This window comes from Antrostomus carolinensis, unplaced genomic scaffold (assembly GCF_000700745.2).
Source record: "Antrostomus carolinensis isolate BGI_N321 unplaced genomic scaffold, ASM70074v2 scaffold53362, whole genome shotgun sequence".
Lineage (NCBI taxonomy): Eukaryota > Metazoa > Chordata > Aves > Caprimulgiformes > Caprimulgidae > Antrostomus > Antrostomus carolinensis.
The window spans coordinates 1-22,920 of NW_010301239.1; the positions used below are offsets into that span (position 1 = coordinate 1).

The window sequence follows — 22,920 nt, forward strand, 5'->3', positions numbered from 1 at the left end:
GAGAGTGGTCTAGCAATGACTTCAGCCAGCACCTTCAACACCCAAAATATGTCTGTGAACCATTTATTTGGGCATCAATGAGCTAGGATATCTTTCTCAATACAGGGACAGGAGGCACTAGAGCAGAAAGCAAGACCGCAAGTTTAAGTATCTAACAGCCTGTCCATGCATTTAACTTGTACACCTCTAACTGCAGAGTGCACCTATGTGAACATGATCCATAGCGACCTATAAAGGCATCATGAGAAGAAAAAGGGACCTAGCAAAACTAAAGATATTTAAGAATTCTATTAACATTTATGGAAAATTTTTTGTTAGTTTGTTTTTAGAAGATGCCAAGCTCTATCTAATAAGACACCACAAATTGAACTTTTCTATTGTATGAAACATATCTGAGGACCTTATACTTTTAGGTACACTCAAAAAACTTTGTGGGGTTTTATTTTTTTCCAGTCTATCTGCCACCTACATATACACAGAACTGCAAAATACTCAATCTTACAGATTACATTTTTCTTTCAAATTTGTGTGAAAAATACTATAGGAAAGAATAAATACATCTTTGTGGCAGATAAAATGCTATCTTGTTTAGAACTATGTTGTTTAACAATAACTTACCATTTTCAGGTTGAGTTTTTTTAAGTGAATCTATGAGAGTACTGACAGCTTTTAAAACAAATATGATTTCTGTTACTTGTTGCCTACAAAGGGAAAAATGCAAAGTCAGCTACTCATTTTTGTCTCAAGAATGTAAGTTTTCTATGAAAATTATACAACATTAAAATACCACATAATGGAAACAGCTGCAATGAAGCCTACCAGAAAAATGATATTTAGAGATTAAGGTTACCATTTCTCTTCACCTTTCCCACCATCCTTGCTGTTGTGTCAGCTAGGACAGCTTTAAATTTGATACTAGAAACAGTAACAGCATACACATCAATTTGAAAACACTAATGTATATTATTAACTGTAACATGAAAATAATCAATTTTATCATTCATGATCAAAACCTTCAAAAGTTAAGTGAAATTTAAATAAGTTTCCATTTTAAAGAATTTCCCAATACTTCAGACAATTTTTCTGTTTTCAGAACAATTACTTGAGTAACGATTCACAATGTCGCCATTTGGGTATCTTATCTTGTTTTTGAGAAGACTCCACCTCTCAATTTAAAAACTATACATAGCTCTACTGGGAATAAAGGGAAATCAGATTTCAGAAATATTATGTTACAGATACCAGCAACACTGTTTCAGTAACTGAAAATGTTAGTTACTAAGTTACATGTAACAGCAGCAAATACAGCCATTATTAGTTAAAGCTTTTTCAACAAAAAATTGGTATCAACATTTTCCTTGAAATGTCTTCCCCACAAACATTTCCCTGGCTTTAAATTTCACCCTCCTACACACATTATGTTTTTAATGACTGAGTGATATTTTGAATGCAACCTTCTTCTCATAAAGTACTGGAAATACCTTCCATTTCCTAAAGACAGTGTACATACCGTGGAAGAGGACACTTGCCACTCAATCTCTCATCCTCTATGTAGCGATGCAATACATCCTGTGACCTTTTCAAGAGCACAGAAAGTGCCATTCTAGAGATGTAGCCTTCCTGAGGAGTTGTGACTTTATTACTGAATGAAAACTGGAGCAGTGTTTCAAAACACACCTTAGAAAACTCCTCTCTCATTCGAATATCTATTTCAGCTTCTGTCAAAGTAAAATGTCATATTTAATTGTGCAGTGTGCAATTACAATACACTAAAAGTTGCATTTAAATAATTTTGTCATGTTTTGCAAAAAGGTTCTCTCTCTAGTCTTAAAAGACAGTAAGAATAAATATTAAGAATACATTCTAAGAAAAGGCGACTGTGCAACAATCAGAATAGTTCCAAAAATAAAAGATAAAATATGCAATACATCCAAGTAACATGTCACTTACTTGACATGGCTTTAATAATAAAAGACATTAAATCAATTTAAAAAAACCCAGTAAGCCCAGTTCTACATCATAAGTACTAATATTTGGCACTGTACAATCCAAATTATTTTTCTCTGTAACGGCTTATGTCTATTTTTTTCATCTTTCAGAATAAACTATAAATGTTTTTTCTTAAAGGCAGAGAAGGTATCTGGTTAGGTACACCATACAGTTATGCTAAGGTCTTTTAGTTTTTAAGAACAGGATATTACGTCTGTCTTACAATTGTCTGAAATTATTGTTAGAACTATCTCAGCTGGCACAATGCCAAACTATGTAGACAGTATAAAATAACACAAGTACTATATTATATGTGATACTGACCAAGAAGGAAGGAAATAATTTTTTTAAAGTTGCAAGGAATGCTTGGCAAATTCAATGAAATAACATATAATTTATAAAAACAAGCTGGATATTGAACACTCTATACTGAATACATGCCATGGAACTTCAGGTCTTTATCAGAGTAAGCACTCTCAACATTTGCACTACTTTCTAGTAGATTTAAACACTTATCTTTTGTCATTCAGGTACCATACCTGTAAAGGAGGATGACTGAGAATGTATTGAGCCTTTATTGAGCATAGTCATTATCTGACCAACAAATTCCTTAGGAATAAAATTAGCATATGGCAGTATCTCTGTGCTGATAAGCTGAACCACCTAAAAGAAATAAAATATATTTATATTTGATATATTATATTAGTTTTCTGAATATTAAAGTTGTAATTCTATTATGAAGAAACTTCACAAAATCTTCCCATGCTAGCTTTTAAAATTTGCAGATATGTCAAAAAAAATGTGGTCTTGTGTGTAACATTAAACTTTAAATAACAAACTTTTCTTCCCCTCACTTTTGTCAGAGTTTCTGAAGTAGTTATCACACAGATTTCCACTGACACTTGAGTCTATTCTTTGAATTGAATTTCTTGTTTTTAAAAGATAAGATCTAACATTAGGAACCTCCCTCCACCGAATTAAATATCCTTACTATGACATTAACACGTGTATCACGTGCTTACAATGTGACATCTGCAAAGCAGAACAAGTTAGTTAATTATCTAAACAAGCTTAAGGGAATGCACATTAACCAAAATGTTTTCTATCCATGGTCTTGATGCTCCCATCCAGGAACAAAGTGGGTTTACATCTCCATAAATTAATGCATTAGATCTCAGAATTCTGCTTACTGAAGACAGAACTGCTCCTGCTTTTCATCCAGAAATCTTGGTGTCCCAGCTGCTATTCTGGAGAAGTGACAGGTGATCAAACCCACAGATATTGCCCTGTCTTCTCTCTGCAACTCCTTTTCCCTTGTACCCCTAATCCCTGCTCTGCCACATCTCTCTGTCCCGGAGTGAAAGGGGACCCAGTCCCTCTTCATTCCAGGTATTATCATCTCTTAATTTTCTTCAGCCTTATCCAACATGATCTCTTTTACGATTACAATGGTCTCTGTGCTGCACAAACAAGACATCATTTCTCCATTTATGCACAAGCTTTTCAGTATTGAGAACACATCTGGAGGGCAACAATGTCATCACTGTCTGAATGCCTCCCCTCAACATAGAAAACACTTTCTTGAGGTTTAATTGTCAGCTTCCTCCATGGTATACCATTACCTGTGTTACAGCTTAGCAATAACATAATAAGTAAGAATCAGATAATGGGTTAGAGGCAGAAACACATTCTGGTTTAGCCACTCCAGGCTGTTTTGAACTTGAATGGACAAGAAGCAGGTTTTGGCATGCTGCTTCCTACTTTTTGCAAAACTCTGAAGCAGTCAAATTCAGAGCCTATGAACTTCCTATCTTGTTTTCAAAAAGGACAACAGTACCACAGAAAAAATAATGAATGGGTAACTTTTTAAAAAATATTTTAGAACCAAGTGTAATCTGTGAATGTCACTCTCTCATTATGTTCTACAGTGTATTTGTTATAGTCTCCTTACCTCAACATCAATACTCTCATTCTTCTGAAATTCTTGAATTGAGAGGTTATCAGGAGGTGTACTGAAAATAAACATACTACATTATACTTTTAAATTTACAACATGTGTAAGGAGATAAGTATAGGAAAATGCATTACATTTAAAGTTATTACATGCATCAAGTTGGTACTATTATATGGTAATGATTAACATTTTAGAATAAAACCTTACAAATAATGATGATAAAAATGTTTCAAAGGCAAAAAAGTAGTAAAACACTAAAATTCAAGAGTTACAACTGATGGACCCAATTAAGGACTGGTATCACCAACACCATTTTTCATATGGATCACAAAGTAATCTCTCCTGTCTTTTATGTGGAAAAGTCACAATATCTGTTCAGATGAGTTTGTGAAGGTATCATCAGGGGATCACAGTTTATAGAATCATAGAATTGTTTTGGTTGGAAAAGACCTTTAAGATCATCAAGTCCAACTGAAACATTACATTATATTTTACTTTTTCTCTCACTTTGCAAGATTTGATTTTCATCAGTACATCTGTCAAAAACTTAATTTTAATTTTACATTTTCTTCTGCATTAATGAAACACACTTTTCATTAATGGGATATTACTTTGTCTTCTTCTTTGATAACCGAAATGATGTATTTATTCTCATTCTTAATGAATTTTATTAAGTGACAAACATTTTACAAACAATAACTTCGAAGAAATTCAGAACTTTCTGCAGTTCTTCCACTATATGTAAAAATTTATTTACAGATTAAACGTTCAGAAGTGATTCAACAATAAAAATTACCCAATGCTTTACGAGATCCTGCCTTACCTGCTTGTAAATTTGGAAATCTTCTAATTTTAGATTGGAAATTTTATGCCAATCATCAGTCATGCAGTTTTCTCTGACGAAGTTTCATCTCATTTATTGAGTCCATCCTTGTACTTACTGGACTATCCGTCCAGAGAATTCAAATTCCTTTCCTTTGCTGGATTATGCTTCTGCTGAGTTACTGGGCCAAGTTCCTTGGCAGGGCAGAAAGAGTAAAGGCTTCCTACTTAGAATGCAATCAACTACTTCATCTGATGTGCCTAAATCATTGTTGAAGTTTGGATCAGACATGGGCTTTTCAAGTTAAACTTTTAGACATTCCTGTTTATAAACCTTGGTTCATGTCTGATCTTAGAGAGCCTAGAACTGGATTCATTTTCGATGAAACTAAACCAAAAAATGTACTCCAAGCTCTAGTAGCTGGTTGCATGACAGGAAGCCACACTAGAGCTACTCTGAAATAAAACACTCAAAGTGAGCACTCTGTGGGTGATGGGTCCTCAGCCTCATGAACTGTTTTGCTTTACAGATCTGCTTCTACTGCACTTTGGGGGTGGGGCACAGAGGGGGGAATCAAAAAAGATACCTCACACAATACATAAAACTCTGAAATACCTTGCTTATAATCCATAATCATAGGATTGCTTGCTAATATCTACACATATTCAATATACAGTTAGCAAAGTTATTAGAATAAAAATCAAGTATGAGCCAATGACAGCCTGTGGTACAAGAACTTTCTGAGCCATGTAAACTGGGAGGCTGAGGGAGCATATAATGAAAATATTACTATGTAGTCACCTTCCACTCTTCCTTAAGTATCCCACTAACCCAACAGAAACAGCACGTAGGTGTAGATGTGCATCTGTTCTGACCTAGTTACACCATTCCCGTTTTTCTGACACAGAGCACAAGTCGGGATCCTCATGCCTGTGTGTCTCTGAAATTTAAAGACAGTTGCAAAACACACTGGATTGCGGCTCCACTTTCTCCATAGTGTCTGATTCGTGCTGAAGGTAACTTGTCACTAGAGCTACTGGAATAGCCAGTAGCATTAAAAACAAAAATCAGAGACAAGGCGCTATATAAGGTCGATATAATTTCATATATTAAATTTCTCCTCTTCCCATAATTTTAGTTTTTGCCTTTTTAAAATAACCAGATAACATCTTCAAGCTGAGGAACAGTTTGGAAATTTAAATACTTGAAACAAATGAGTAGAAATACTGGGACTAAGACTGCCTGTGGTACTTCAACTTGCTGCTATTGTGTATGCTTGTGTGTTACAATGCATCTTAAACTAGACAATGCTTTTTATTCCCCCACCCCCACCCCCCCCTCCAGAGAAACCATCTGATTAAGTACATACTACTGAGAAGGAAGGAAGGAAGGAAAATGATAGGGTCAGTCTGCCACAACATTCCCTGCCTAATTTATGGCAGAATAGGTGGGTGCAAGGAAAAGAGAGCTCTGGACTGAACAAAGAACCAAGCTGTTCAGTAAGCAGAGGAATCGCTGCAGTACTGTAGTGGCAAGCAGACTGGCATCCGTTGCTTAATTCCAAACTACCTCCCCAGCCCTCAGTTTTTCCCCCACCCCATGTCCCCCCCCAGGAAATAACAGATGTGGTGGGTAGTTCAGAGTCAAGCACGTGCTCGCTGGCTAGGCAGCTGCCAAATATACGACTGTGGACCCATGCCAGCCTTGTCCTCATAAGGGCACTTGTCTGAGCCTGTCTTCTCCATTCCACTGCCAGTTTTAATGAAAGGTTGAAGAACTTTGGAGGCTTCTAAATCTCATTCGTATCTGGTTAGTTTAGCTAACTGGTAGGGTTCCCCACACCTCCCCAGTGCTTCTATATGACACTGACCAAGTCAAATAAGATTTTTCCAAGATAGGCTTTTTTTTCCCTTATCTTCTGGATGCTTAGCATGAGACACCTGAAGTTCAGTCTGCACACCTACAGCTAATTTTCAGTTTTGATAATTATGACAGTTTGTATCAATGTTCCTGATTGAAAAAGAAATATCTATCACTTCCTCAAAGGGACTTTATCTACATAACTTCACCACTGCCTGTGAAATGCTAAAGTGTTACGTGTACAACTAGAAAAAACTCAAAGAAGAAAATAGTAAATACTGTATTTATTATTGGTTTATGTGTTAGGCAGTTGGGAAGTCTGGAGTTACACGTTGAAAACAAAGAATAAAATAAAATATTAAGTAGCTGTTCAGCCAGTACCTTTTGTAATATATAAAGAAGTTAACTATGCAAACCTTTAAATAGTAATGTAACCTATTATGATGCATACAAATGCAGGTTGTGTTGAAACACATGAGAAGCTTTCATTCTGACACTTCCTACTCTACAACTCACTGACTTTCTGAGCTGATTTTTACTTTAAAGAGGTGTTAAGATCCTTCAGTTTAGTCATCCATACCTGATCTGCTATACATGCTACAGATTATACTACATACTTGTTCATGCAGCAAATTACTCCCAGGTAAATAGATTTTTGTAAGTAAGGTGTCTATATGAAGCACCTATCTAGGAATAAAAAGCTTTCCTGATCTGATGCAATACAGCCAAAGTGTACCCAAAGGGTCAAGAGCCAGGGAAGATAAGAGGCAGTGCAATGCAGACTGTTGCTATGTGCAGGCATTCCTAGGTACAGAGCTCCCAGCCACTGCCCACTGTCTAGGCAGGGCTTTAGAGCACAACAACAAAGAGCTAACAGCCACCCAGAGTCCTGCTGTGCACAGCAGCACTCTGCTCTGAAGCATCTTTGTGGAGAGTATTGATTTAATTCCCTCATGTGAGCACAGACTTCTGCTCTAGTAAATTATATATACACACATTTGTTGAATTTTATTTTATAATGGCTTGACATGCATCCATGAAAGCCTCTGGGAAAGAAGAATGTTATGAAATAATAAACAGACCAGGCTCTTACTAGAAGACAATTTTGTGTAAATTAAGTTACATGAAATATATTAATTTTTAAATGTAATTTTGATTTATAATAAAAATCAAGATTATTGAGCCTCCTCAGCTGTAGCTTGCTTTTTATTAAAAAATAAAAAAATAAAAAAAAAAGGTTGAAGCTTATTTCTTGGAAGCTGTTAATTCTCTATGACAGTAGCGTCTTCCTTTTTCATTTACCTGGGCTCTTTTGGCTATATTTGAAATTTCTTGATGTACAAAGCTGCAGAGACCATTTCTGCTGTGCTTTGTACTTTTTAAACATCAAAGAGCAGAGTATCTCCTCTCATTCAGCCCCATAACTGGCTTCAAAACCTGTTCCTATCCAAAAGACAGAGGCAAGACCATGCGAAGGAGGTTCACTATTTTAAACACAGAGATTTACAGGATCAAATTTAAGGGTTTTAACCACAGTGACCTCTTGCCTAACCAATGCCAACTCAGTTTCACTGGTGGAAGTAATATTAAGCTATCTACACATGCAATTTCTAGGACCACAGTTCTTAGAAGAATTATGAGTTAGATAGAAAAATGTTGATTAAAATGTGTATCAGTGAAATAGAAAGTTTCAATTTTCTACTCTATCCTCAGCTAGGTAGAGACTTGGAGAATGTGCATACAAAAATGAGACAACACGCACTGGGATATTTTAAGGAATCAAACTGAAGAGAAAAACTAGCCAAATCGCTTTTGCAGTGTTGCTAGGAGGACTGACTGCAATAAGACATTAACAAGTTTTACAGAGATGCAGATATTTCATCTTTAGTACCATCCCAGCAGTGCTAATACAGCTTTGAAGAATAAGGGTTTGAAGAGCGGGTACAAAAGGAAGATATTTACCTAGCTTTGCATGAAGTCTGGAGAGATTATAGCATGGAACATGTAGATCATTAAATAGTGAAAAGCGTGGAGTATGAAAACCCAGTGAAGGAAGAAAAGTAAGTTTCTTTGTGACAAAACATTTCAGTTTCCTTGAAGCAGAGTACTTAGAAAAAATTACATAATTGCCAGCATAAGAAAGTAAATTTTCAGTTCTAAATGTATTCATGTCTAACTGAATATATCTAGCTGTATTCCTCTCATAAGGTGTGACATGTTGGATAATGGTAAAAAAACCCACGATAATGCAGTAATGCTGTTACTCTGTCTCACTGATAGCCTCCTGGGGTGTCTGAATTGCAATTTCCAAATTCTTTGCACTTCAGAACCTTTTCAATCCATGCTGGCTTTCAGCAGTGCAGTCAGATTTGTACACTTCTGCATCTGACTTAACAGACCCTGTGTCCTTCATAGCATATTTTCAAGTTGGAAAGCCACCAGAGATGACTGACAACAGTCGCCATAAGCCACAGTTCCAGTCAGCAGGGTCACTAAAACCAAGTCTCTAACCTAACTAAGAGCACAGTGTGCTCTCATCTTCTCATGCATGGCTTGGTTAATTGATTTTGGTGTTACAGACAAAAATCTAAGTACTACCAAAAGTTTTAAAAAACATAACTCATTGTTAATGTAAATAAATCAGGGAACACACTGAAAAACAGCTTTTATATTACCTAGTCAGCCTAAAATAAAGGACCAACATGGACCATTGGAAAAGAAAGCACATTCCCACTCCCTTCTCCTATAATCCGAAGGTTGACATGTACCTCAACTCAGCAATAAATTTTAGCTGTTACTTTCAAAATAGTTAATAGATTCTCCCAAATTACCGTGGAATAAGACACTCCTATAAATCACATATATTTTCTATTTGTCTATATAACAAAGAAAAAAAATGAAAGAACACAGTAAATCTGAAAATTCTGAATTTAATTTACTTAGAAATGGAACAACTACAAATGTAAGAGACTGACTATGCTGCAGTTACAATCCACTAAAAGACACAATTTAGAAAATTCTCATATAAAAAGGACAGGTTGCCCTATTTGCCAAGGCTAGTTTCACAGCATCTTGCACAGAAGTGCAGAAGGACTTAACCAAAGGAAATCAGAAGAAAATTACCTCAATGGGGGGAACTTCCACAGCTATCTCTAGAGCCCTCCTTGAATCACAGCAAGAGAAGCATGCTTCAGGGACATCGTGGGGAGGAGGAAGAGAATGAAGAAAAGGAGAAATAACTGCTATTTCTAATTGTCCTGACTACTGGCATGAGGAAGACGTGCTCCCTTCTTAGCTTTACCTACTTTAGGAACACAAGGCTCAGTCTGAGAGAGGGAACAGAAAGGCTATCTATCCTAAAGCTGCTAAGGGACAGGGCTCTAACTATAAGTAGAACCACCATGCACTTGGGAAAGCAAACTGCTATTTAGAAAAAGACGGACATTGGGGGCAAAAAAACCCCAACCCAGGTGTTCAATAGCCATACAACTATCTAAGCAAAAATCATTTACTCATAACAAGCCAGGAAAGAATAAAGACAATGGCCATTAATTATAATAACAGGCCAAATTGTCCTCCTGTAGCCATATGGTTCTATAAACCACCAGCCTATTTTTAATATTTTCAATTCTTTTGAACCTTAAAGCTTCTAAGTGAGAAAACAGAAAAGTTCCATATAACTTTTCTGAGAACAACTTTAATTTCAATGAAAACGCTGATCCCTAAAACACATTCGGTATGTGAAACTATAGAATACACTCTGGTCTCTAAAGAGGCAAAACCAGACTTAAGCGAAGACAGACAAGTTTGAGGGCATCATAAATATTCACAGAAGTACTATTTTTCCTTTACCTCCAGAGAATATTTGCCCATGTATGACAGCTAGCAAAAGCTATTAGAATTAATGTCAATAATAATTGTTTCTAGCAAGCAACATGTTAAGATGGAGCTTCTATGGTTGGAACAAGTTTCTAGAAAAGCAAATCACTTGATGTAAATGAAGAAAAACAGACAACTTATTTGTCCAAAAAGGTCATGCAGATGATAGTGGATTGTCTTGAACTGTGATAACCTTACTTCCTTGGATTTATCAATGATTAATACCCAAAAACTGTAGCAGTGCCAGTCTAGGTCAGCAAAAAACATGCAAAAAGGATATTTAGGAATAACTAATTTACAGCAGCTAGTAGTATGTATACCCAAACTAACTTCCACGTAAACATACATTCTTCTACAATAACCTGGAAAACCTCCATTTTAATTTTATAAACCCAACAATGATATTGATTATAGAGTGTTAGCTGATCTGGACTGCCTGTCTCAGAATGGAAACAGGACTAATAACTGCAGCTGAAAACAAAACCAAACAAGATACCGCAAAGATAATTCTAAATTAAGGAAACAGTGAAGTATCAAAACAAAAACTTGGATTATTAAAGTGTCTTTTACGTGGTCTTGATGAGCTTTTGTATTTGAAGGTCCTCCTATTTAATTATATTTCTTTGAAGTAAATGAAAAAACAAAAGAAAGGTTTTTCACTCAATTGTAATGTAAACCTTTTGATGAAATTCCAAAACCATTCATAATTACAAACATTTTACTAACGGATGTGTCTCTAAAATTAAGTTTCATTAGTATTTATTTTTTATCTGTTTTGGGCAAGCTGCTATTTATTCAGCATTAGTAAATACAGCTGTGTTTGGTGGCTGATTTTTATGTGTTTGAAAACTACACACACACAAATACACAGCATATTAGTGTTAGGTACAGAAGAACCCTACTGTTTTCTGTTAAAAAGATTAATTTGTTACTGAAATCAGCACACACACAGAAAATCAGGGAATTAAATTTTTCATATTCCACATTGTCCTTTAATCTGAGATACTATTAGATATACTTAAACTACTCCTAAAAAATGCTTACCCACAGATGTTCACAGAACATGCAAATTCCATACTGCTCTCCTAAGTGGTCATCTACAATACCTAACTTTCCTTACAGTAAAAGGTTTCCTTAATGTCTAACCTAGATAATCTTTGCTGTACTGAAATCCATTTTTACCTATTCTCAAGGGACAATGAAAACTATTCTCTGGAGCAATCTTTTACCATATTCTGAAGACTTATCATGTCTTCCTAATGATAAATGTTTTTGGTTGAACAAACTAGTAGTACAGATTGTCCGAGTCTCTGATCATTATTATTTTTCATTTCTGGACTTTCTCAACACACTCTCATCTGCTCTGTTCCATTCTTGAGAGATTATGAATATACTTACACATCTGCCTGTCTGTCTAGTTAGAAATCTGATTATTTAGCTGCACTTTTCACAAAGTACTATAAATAAAGCATGGTTAATTACTAAGATGCAGTCAGTCTTTACTGTGAGGGTGGTCAGACACTGGAACAGGTTGCCCAGAGAAGTTGTGGATGCCCCGTCCCTGGAAGTGTTCAAGGCCAGGCTGGATGAGGCTTTGAGCAACCTGGTCTAGCGCGGGGTGTCCCTGCTGATGGCAGGAGTGTTGGAACTAGATGATCTTTAAGGTCCCTTCCAACCCAAACCATTCTATGATTCTAACCTCCAGACTTGTAGAAACAAATGCAAGATAACTATGGGCTTCTAAGTGACAGCAATGTAAGAAATAATTTCCCAAAATTCATAGTAAGTGGAATATTTCAAGAGGGAACTAAAGAGAAATACACACAGTTAATGGTGTTCACCTTAACTAAAAAACATTACTGTTGCAATTCTGTTCAAAGTGAAAAAAAGAACAAATTGAGTACACATCAGTAACTCTCTATCAAATCTATAGTAAATGACCTTGGGAGTCCATACAGAATTCCTTGGCCTGGTCAGAAAGGCTATGCCTTGTATTCAGAGGTCAGCTGAGCTCTTTCTTGCTCTGACATTTCACCTTTTGAATAAAGTTTTTTCTACTGCTTTCTAAAAATATACTTTTTTGAAGTATACAGACTGGTTATCTTTTTTCCTTAATTCATTAAAATAATTTTAATTATCTCTAAAGATAAGGCAATTTTTTTTGAACTTTACTGACACATTTACTGAACAAATTACCTTGCAAATATTTTCCAGGTTTTTTTTGTTTGTTTGTTTTGTGTTTTGTTTTTTATTTTTAAAAAAGGTAACTGTGTTTACCTTTTGGTGAATAAAAAGTCTTCAAAAGTATTTGCTAGCTCTGGCCACATACTGTCAAATTTTCCAGACGATGCATGCTGCCTTGCAACAGGTAGTCCAATAGAGAGAACTTTAAGAAGAGAGGAAACAGCTAGCTTCCATGTGCTTTCAGAAGGACAGGAATATTTCAGACTAAGAGGTATTCTTAGTGTCTGCAAAATGAAAGTTAAAACAAAAGTTACAGTTGCTCATACAAATCTAAGAATACAGCTGGTTTCAGCAGAAGATTTTAGCAGACACTGTCATAGGTGATAGTACACATCCCTACTTTTTCTGCTGGTATACGAGATGTTCTTTTAAAACTATAATTCTGAAGATGATTTACCATACACCAGCTGGTTAATGCACAGGTCTCTTGCCAAGTACAAGATTAGAAGTCAGAGTTGATCCATTATCAATTACACTATGAAATTACATACTAATTTTCTGTATTGCCATCCACCATTTCCGCTAAACCTGACAAATGGGCTTTCCTAACATCTAACAGATTACAGGCAGTTTGTTATCATGACTGCTTTTTGGAGAGTTTAGTCCCGTTCCTAGAAAGCTATCCCAAGCGCTTCCACAGTAAAGAAAAAAGTCTCATTAAATTTAAACTTTTCCTAATATACAAAAGTCAAATTGTATACATAGCCACTGCAAGACACCTGGTTGTTTCTGACTGTTAAACCACATGAGTTTAAAAGCAAAAAATTAGTGAAGTTCTAAAATAAAGGCTGCAATACAACTCAAATGTATAGCAGATGGAAACAGCAATTTTTAAGTCATTTAGATAGACAGATACAATATCTATAAAAGAAAGTAATTAATGAGTTTAAAAACATTAAGCATACATACTATTTACCCTATATGTATTCCTTTTAGCATTGTTAGGCAAACTAGAACCTGATACCAAGTTACCTTGGAAAACTAATTATTTTATTTACATTTCAAATACAAACTGACTAAACTCAGGTATTACACATATGATCTCAATGCTTTTAGTGAAGTCTCTCATTTGAGGACAGCAAAGGGAGGAAGAGGAAAGGCTCACTTCTTGCTCTCAAGAGTGGGTAAACTGTAATTAACTCTCTATTGTCAAAAATTATGAGCTAGGATCTATCCCTAGAGATAAACAGAATATTTTCTGCTGCTGCTGTTGTTCATAGGGGACAAATCTAGTTCCAATACCAACATGGGCTTTGGAGACATGAAAAATAATTTAAGAAACATTTTCATCCACTGCAATACATCACATTATTATCAACTGTGAGCATTAAAGAAAAGTGGTGTTTAGATCAGTTTCACCTATTCCATTAAAACAGAAGTGGAAAGCAATGGCATTAACTTTGAAGTACAAATATTTAATTCGTAACAGATTCCACATAATACCACATAACTATTATAAACATGTTCAGGTTTCTAAATTTCTATTCAGGAACAACCTGATGTCAGCCAAATTATTACAAACAAACCTAGGTGGCATACATTTTTTCCCAGGCATTTACTACTACTTTTATTATTTACCAAATTCATTTGCTAAAATGGAAACAATGTAAAAAAAGAGGCCTGCTTATCAGATTTAGGTGCATAATACTTTCAAATATTACTATTTTATGGCCTAACAAATTTGTTTATTTTTATCTTAACACTGAAATACTGATGCTGACATTATCCAGCTAAAGAACAATATATATAGCCTAATCAATAGCCTTGCAACTTCAAAAGAAATTACTACCTGCTGCTCATCTTCATAAAATATCAATTAATTTACTAAAGCTTTAAGCTTCCCAGAAATTGTTTATCTACACTAGCTCAAAACAGAACTCATTCTTTTCCATATAAGCTCATTACATTCACAGCATACACAGGACAAACTTTTACCTTAATAACGTTCTGAAGAACCTTCTCTGTTACCACAGCTTTATGGCAAGCTGTCTTTTGGTATAAATCCACAACAACTTCCAACGACCTCTCAGCAAATGGTACATAATTCAATGCTACCCATTCCGCCTAGGAAAAGAAATTAGTGAATTACTGAACTATAGGTGAAAATATATTGAGGAATGGAAAATGTATGTTTTGCATTGAACTCTTAGTTTAATGCATGCAAGGTTTGCTCAGAATATGGTCCAAGCAACAAAACCGCAAATACAATGTAGTCTGACTATACAAATGTACTCTACATTGAAGTAAAGTACATTTGAGTAGGAGAAACGTTGCAGTCTAGGCAAGACAACTACATTAGGACAATCTTTAAGGAAATTTAACTCACCGGTGCAAATAGCTGTATCTAGTGTGATTCCATTGTGTTGCAGGACAAACAGAATAAGAAGAATTAATACATACATAATAGTTACCTCTTTGCTTACAGTGAATCAGATGCTCATGCTTACTGAACAGCAGAGTACACAGATAAAAAGAATTATTGAGTGTGTCCCATTTCTCTACAGCACGTGCAATTCAAAAATTTGCACCTTGAGGCAATTTTCTCCATACAAAATTAATGTGTCTTTCTGTTAAATTTGTCATCACATATAGGACAAGTTAACTCACTGGACAAATTCAGACATATTCACTATGTCTGGTGTCCAGGCAAGACCCTTCTTCCTACATGTAGGAATACAAAGTACAAAAAGCAAGACAGAATTCAAAGGGAGCAAATAAAGATAAAATAATGTAAAAAATACTAATAAATTAACTTATTACTCAACATGAACAGCAAAGTTTTTACAGCTGGAATAAATGCATCTTGCTAAACAACCTGTATCTGAAGCTGAGCTGGGTTCACCAGCCACGTGAAACAAGCAAAATTTCTAATTAATTACCTGATTATACTTTGCATTTGCAATGTGCTTTGTTTCCAACTGTCCATACTGTGGAGGTTTGCAAGAAAATTCTACAAAGGCCAACAGCTGGTCGAAGATTGCAGGATACATTATCTGCATACTTTCTGAGCCCACACATATAGCCTATACCAAAAGAAAATACAAAAGCTGAGTATGTATCTTGAGCTGCCACGTTCAAAAGTCTGCATCAGTACAAGGAGCTCCTAAAGAAAAATTCCCAGATAAGACTATGCAACAGTCATGCTATATAAAAGACAGTGTATCGTTCTAACAGTTTAAGGAAAGTAAGTTTTGTTATTTTACTAGAGTAAATTAAGTGGCAAGATACCTGGGCATATAGTTAAATAAATACATAAATATTTTCTTTACAAACTCTGCTTGACATGACAGCAAAATATAAGTCTTATATAAGTCTTGCCTGTTGATCTCAGCCAGATCTTCTTTAAGTTCTACTTCAAGGAACAGTTAAATCTCAGAAGTAATTCATACAAGATTTTCTTAAGTAGTTAAAATTGTGTCTTAGGGAGAGGAACATAAATAAAATGAGAATTATATGATTTTGGTATAGCTGAAACTCTTAATACTCTTGCTTTAAAATGGAAAACATTACAAGGGTGTACTTGGAAGATGTCAATGAAATAGCATGTTGTCATAGGCTAATGATTTCCTGTTGCAAAATAAATCCCAAGGCAACCTTAGGGCATTTATTTTCAAAGCCAGATACAATGATTCTATGAAGTTACTCCAATTACTTTCTGTCATTTTAAATGTCTTGCTTTTCCTCCCAAAGTCTCTCCTCTCAAAGCTTTAAGAAAGTATATTTATTGCTCCACAAAAAGACCTTGTGCTTGTACTGCCATTTTTCTCTGTGGAGGAATCAAACACCTTTTTCATTAACTACAGATCATCCATAACAAGTTGTGGCTGAACTCACTCAAGCTGCCAACAGTTTCAAAGCTATTCAAGTGCAGCCTACATGCTGGGGCTGTTTCATGAGCTGTGGCAGTCGACAGGCTAGCAAATATCCTGAGTCCCCAACCATGAGAGGGAGCAAGCCAACAGAGGCTACAGGCACTGTCATCACTAAATCACCCTAAGACCTGGCTGCACCTCCAGGCAATCTACAGTCTGCAGCAGAGCACTCCACAAATGATCCATGGCCTCTCCTTTTTCCTCAGCTTCCTGCAGTTCAAAATGCATGTCTAGTGCTCAAAAAGCTTAATCAACATCACGAAAATAATGCAGCATTCCTTGTAAAAAGCCATACTCCTTTTCTGGTGCTCAAGGTCAAGACTGTACTGAACTCTGAAAAAGATGCTTTGATGCTAGATACTCATCTGTGTGTCAGGAGACTAAGAGGTTAATTGCTGATCTAAAAGTATTCAACAGCATGTAAAACAATTTCAGCTGATATGCTGCTGCATTAAAGTCACCACACTAAATTTTAACAGGTTCATGCAAGATTAAGCACCTATTAGAAAACGTATAAAAATATTTTATGTACCAACACATGGATTAGAAAGGGAAAGAAATCCACAAAACCCTGGGTAACTTTTGTATAGATGCAACTTAGTTGCACAGATGCAATTTACGTTACCCACAGAAGTAACATAACATCTAGAATAGCAAAACTTCAAAATACATTTGCCATTCACTCCAGATTGTTAGATTTTTATTATGATTATTATTCATTTCAGATCAGTGGAAAATAATTTCTACTTTTGCTGTAGTGGTGAACAAAAGCAATAACTACTTCCTATTTGAGGTTTGTGCATGAGCAGCTTCTTATTCTTCATATTTTATGAAACTCTTGTAAAATTTTTATTTTACAGAGAAAAGTATTTTCCATCTAGTCCATTGGTGCATTCTCAACTCTAAAAATTATCCATATAATGTTAAAAAAGGAGGATTATTTTTGAAAATTCATCTAACTGGAACTGCTTTTCAAAGATGTTTACGCTCTGACTGACACCAGATAACTTTTACCTAAGCATATGAAAAACTCAAAAATAGCCTAGCAAAGTGTGTGATGAAAATGCTGAAAGTACCTTTAAGAGCTGCTAATAAAACAGAGTAGTATTTACTGCATTAAGTGCACTTATTTACATACTTAAGAGACACACATAAATCAAGAGGTAATGGTCAAGCAACAACAAAACACCAACAAACCCTAAAATGAAATACTCTGCAGATCATTGTCGTAAAAACTGGCAGAGTACTTTAGTTTCAGAAATTAATGCTTTAAAGCATTCTGGTACTACACCTTCACATTTTTTAGCAGTTCAGATTTATCTAACAAATCCCAGTGCAACTATTGTCATGGAATACTTTTTTTTTTTTAACAGCTCTCCACAGCAAATTCTCTACTATCTCTGTCAATGTATGTAAATATAGCCTTGAGTTTACCACACTCGTAGCTCAAGAGGTTGGTATGCATACTGCCTGCAGAGGCAGAATTTAAATGCATCTGATCCCCAAGTACGTATCTGTGTTCCTCTGTCTGATGAGCCAGCTGGCTCGCAGTAGAATTGACCCAGAATCAATGTAGGAAGGCAGTGAAAATAATCAGAGAATTTGGGCTTGTAGTTACACTACAGCAGTGAAAAAACAGAAAACAAGTTATACTGAGGAATAAAAAGAAAACTAAGAACAAAACAAAGGGGGTAAAATGGGCTCAACACACGGAAGTCTGAAAGGAAAACCAAGGTTCCCTTCCAGTCCCACGTTCTTGATTTTTCTGAAGGAACAGTGTATTTTGCAAGGAGCTGTTTTACATCTCCAGAAAGAAAGAAGCAATATAGCAATATCTTTTTCTTTTTTTAACTATTCAGGAAAAAGGGCACCCTCGTTTGTTGTCTACAGATTCACTTGCATGAAGAGTGCTCTTTGAGCATGAGTTCTATAGTAAGAATTTCTTAAGCAGAGATGCAGCATTTTCCTTAAACAACTGATTAACACGAGGCAAGAAGGTAGGTGGCCTGCCAGAGACCTATTTATATTTTATGTTTTGCTTAGACTCAAAGTTCTCATGATCACTATTCTTCTACACTTTGTTTATGGCAGTATCTGGACAACATAATGAATACTGTATGGGGGACTATTCCCCCAACTCTGTGTACAGACTCTCATAATAGTACAATATTGTGATATTAGGTAGATAAGTAAATGGCTACAAACACGGCACCACACTTATGGTATTTCTGCCATTAGGCAAAAATGCATTTCATAAGAACTACACCATTTTTTCAATGCAGAACACCTAGGCTGCACCAGGAACAGTACAGTACAGATCTGATTGTTCTAATACAGTACACTGTGCGATTATTTATTATTTTAAAAATCATGTTTAAGTCACCACACTACAGTTCCGAGAAGAAGAATTAAAACAGTGTAGTTTACCTTTCACCACACATTTGAAGTCACATTATTACCTTTTGTAAAACATCTAAAGCTGTAAGCACCGCTTCCTGTAAACTTGTCAAAACTGCTTCAGTGTAAGATGGCAGGATGAAAGGGGAAGCATCAGAACTGATTGGAACTGAAACAGCACCGTGCAAAATGACACCCAGCTTTTGGAGATCATCCATGCTGAAACCAGTTTTGATGTGTTGGTAAAGAGCTGGGAATATTTGAATTAAAGCTGTAAGAAAAGGCTGGCTAGGAATGAAAGTCAATTTATCACAAGTAATTGGAGGCCTTGTACTTTCTGAACCAATCCTATACCAGCTGTTCCAGGCTGCCCACCAAAGATTCAAATCTTCAATTTCATCTGTTATTACAGGTGGTTCAGATCCATTGTATTTTCCTATTCTTTCTCCTATGGAGTCAGTTCTCATGAATGATCTGCCAAGACTTGTAGCAGTTGTTGTCCCTACCACCACAGGTACAGAAACATTGATAGCAGGTGGTGTGTCAGGCTTCTCTGAGTCTCGGGCAGGAGAAACAATTTGTAAGATCTCCTGAAAGCTTTTCAGAGCAGCCAAGGAAACTTCATTATTTTTGCTGAGTGCTGCTGATTGGATGTGATCAAGAAGAACATCCCAGGCTTGGGAAAAGTCTCCTATTTAAAAAACAAAAAACAGAAAGAAAAAATAAAATCAACTTGAAACTGGCCTCCTACTCCCCTTCCCACCCACCCTGTCTCTAAAAGGCTGTTCACTAATAACAGAGGCTGTTACTCTAACACAGAAGAATTTCACGAAGTTAGGCGATTGCCTGAATGAGTTTCAGAATATATCAGTTGAACTGTAAACAGAAAGAATGAATGTGACAGGGAAACACACAAATATGAAGAATGAAACAATAAATATATCAATGTTTATGTGGAATGTGCTAGAGAAAAATCACATACCACATCCCACACTAGAAAAATAAGTTTTCTTCATTCAGGATATTGAAACAGATTTGTTCTTATCCATACCACATGCTTTTAGATTTCAAAAAGCGTTAAGCACACACACGGAATTCGTGGTCAAATCTATAGTCTAAAGGTCAAATCTACACGTATCATCTATACATGCATTTGTAAAGAATTGATATTTAACTGCTCTGATAATTGTACTGTGGAGAAAGATTTATTTTTTGGAGTTTGAATTTTTCATTAAATTTAGCATTAACCTTCAGTTTTCTATGTTACTAATTACTGTGTTTGAATAATTAAAATAGACCTGTAAATTTTTTTTCCCCAGTTTTAAGTAAAGTTTAAGATAGTTTAAAATCTACTACATTTCTGCAAATGGCAAATACTCTTGATAGCTATTAATATGTTGACATCTGTATCACAAACAACCAAAATGAAATAAAACACAACTTATTTCTAGTTATGTATATTAACTGCATACTATGGGATAGTGAAGGCATATTAATGTAATAGGGAATCTTCTTTGCAAGCTATACATTCTTTATATCACATTTTTATTTTTGATAGTAATGTATTTAAGTAATTCTAGTTAACCGAATTAGAAACAAAAGTTGTTTTGAAATTATATCAGAATATTTAGAAGCCTAAACTGAAACATTTTTTCTGTACAAAAAAAAGCATGAATGCTGAATTGTATTATCTAGTTCAATACATTTACATCGTTCAATTGTATGTAGTAATATTTTATATTTTACAATAGCTTAGTAAATGACCTAATGTTTAATTTCTATAAGGAGAAAGCAAAAAAAGAACTAAGGAAAAATCAGAGCCTGAGAAAAAGGAAGAGAAAGAAAGAAAGAAAGAAGTCAAGGAGCCACTGAAGAAAAATAATAATAAAAAAATCAGAATGGAAAAAGTAAGATATCAAGGAAGAAGAAAAGGAGAACTCACTTCAGTTAGCTACATTAGGGAAAACAGTAAAGTAATCCAAAATGACATCTCTGTACAAGACAAACAGTGGAGGAGTATCATGAGGACAGAAAGAGAATCACTTGAAATAGCGGGTAATCTCAACATATTTCACATTATAAGAAGTCCACTCTTTTCATTAAATTATTCCCTTTCTTCTTTCTAAGCTATATACTTAATTGACTTTACAACTCAGTTCTCTTCACATTGTAGGAGCACTGTTAAACTCGACACATTAACGCCCAGAATTCTTCTAGGCAAGTGTTGCATAACCTTAGAAAGACAAGAGGAAAAATATGTTCTGACAACCAAAAGAAAAGAAAAATTAAAGTTATTTGGTACCCAGAATTGTGACTAGTGAGATTTAACCTCAAGTATAGTGATACGGAAGACGAAATCGGTACTTACAATTCTTAGCTCTAAGGAGCATGAATGAAAAACTCCATCATTTTCATCACACTTGAGGTGAGACACAACAGAACACACTTTTAACCTAAGATTAAGATTCTTGCCCAGTATTTTAACTGACAAAATATACAAAAGCCGAAAGTTTATTACTGTATCTTTCAGTAACTTTAAACTATAAATTTTACCTAAAGGCTGCAGTAAGTATCTCCTGGTGTTAAATATTCTTGCAACTCCAGCCAGTGTTAATACCCATGTCTCGGCCCACTGTTTCTCAGCTGTATCCCTTGAATGATGGATGAGAATGTTGCCTCCTCCTGATTCAATCTTCTCTTTGTCAGCTGTGGTAGAAGATTCTCGAACCCTATCCAACAGGTGAAATAAAACCTGTGATAGTCAGAAAAAAGAGGAAAAAAACAACTTTTCAAATAACATAGTTGTATTCATGGTGAAACAACAAAAGATTAGTAATTTTTCCAGTATCCATTCTGTCACCTTGAGAATTCTCTTATTTTAAAGTCTCTGCAACAGTTAAGAGTAAGAATCAGCCAACTGATGTTTCACTTGAGAAGGGTTAGAAATAGCCTGATTAAAACCACTGAGAACAAAGTAAGCACTAACAGAAGGCTAAAACCAATGGATCTCAGACACCTCATAGGTACCACAGGCAAAAGACTCAACTACAGCCTGACCTTTTCCATAAGGCACAACCATCATGACTGTGATCTAGAACAGGGCATTTGATGGATCCTTTCAAGTAAAAGAGCCAAAACAGAGTGCAAAATAAAGCTCGATATAATATCAGATCAATCCAATCACATGACCCTCAAATGTCACCATATTTTCACACAAAGGAAGGAGACATTCATCTTCATAGGAAGGGAGCAGCCTTTTTATAAAACTCCTGAGTAAGAAAGAAATGGTCAAGATACACAAATTACATTTCACAAGAGGCTTTAAGAGCCAGAGAAAAGAAAGTGTGGGAGGACAAAAAAAAAAAAAAAAAAAATTATATTGGACTTCTGCCACCATATCTTATCTTTAAAAAGTCTTAATAAACTAGTTAACTGATACTAAAATAGCATGTCAATGGTTAACAAAACGTGAATGCAGTTTAAAAAAAACCCTTCAGTGGAAGCTTACACATCATACCTTCCATATGACAGTATGCCACGTTGAATGCTGCAATAAAGTCCCATGAGCACCAATAGTAGAAAACAATGTCTGCCCAGCACTCTTTCTAACTGCAGGTCGGGGATCCACACACAGTTCTCCAAGTTTGGCATAGAGGCATAACCAAAGACAGTCAAATGGTGGTGCAGGATGAAAAGGTCTATTCAGCGTCATTCCCTTTTCTTCTGCCTGTTTCTGCAACACTGCTTCTTCTCTGTTTAGCTCCTTTTCAATTATATCACCTCTTTGGAAAAAATAATCCGAAATATTCCACTACAAAATAAGTAAGACACATGCTGTTGTACAATAAAAATATTATAATGCAAGGGAATTCAGTAAGAAGTCCAAAAAAAAAAAGGAAAGG

General features: G+C 35.4%; 1 protein-coding gene across 1 annotated transcript; it reads right to left on the reverse strand.

Annotated features, from left to right (window-relative positions):
* Positions 1-618: 618 nt before the first annotated feature.
* LOC104521392 (protein MON2 homolog) lies at positions 619-22,829 on the reverse strand (the record flags this gene model as incomplete). Its single annotated transcript, XM_010163368.1, has 11 exons — positions 619-701; positions 1,511-1,718; positions 2,529-2,652; positions 3,941-4,001; positions 12,783-12,973; positions 14,685-14,813; positions 15,076-15,093; positions 15,629-15,772; positions 19,081-19,709; positions 21,572-21,770; positions 22,536-22,829. Coding segments are annotated over 11 exons (2,080 nt in total), but the record flags the coding sequence as incomplete, so codon positions are not given.
* Positions 22,830-22,920: the final 91 nt, after the last annotated feature.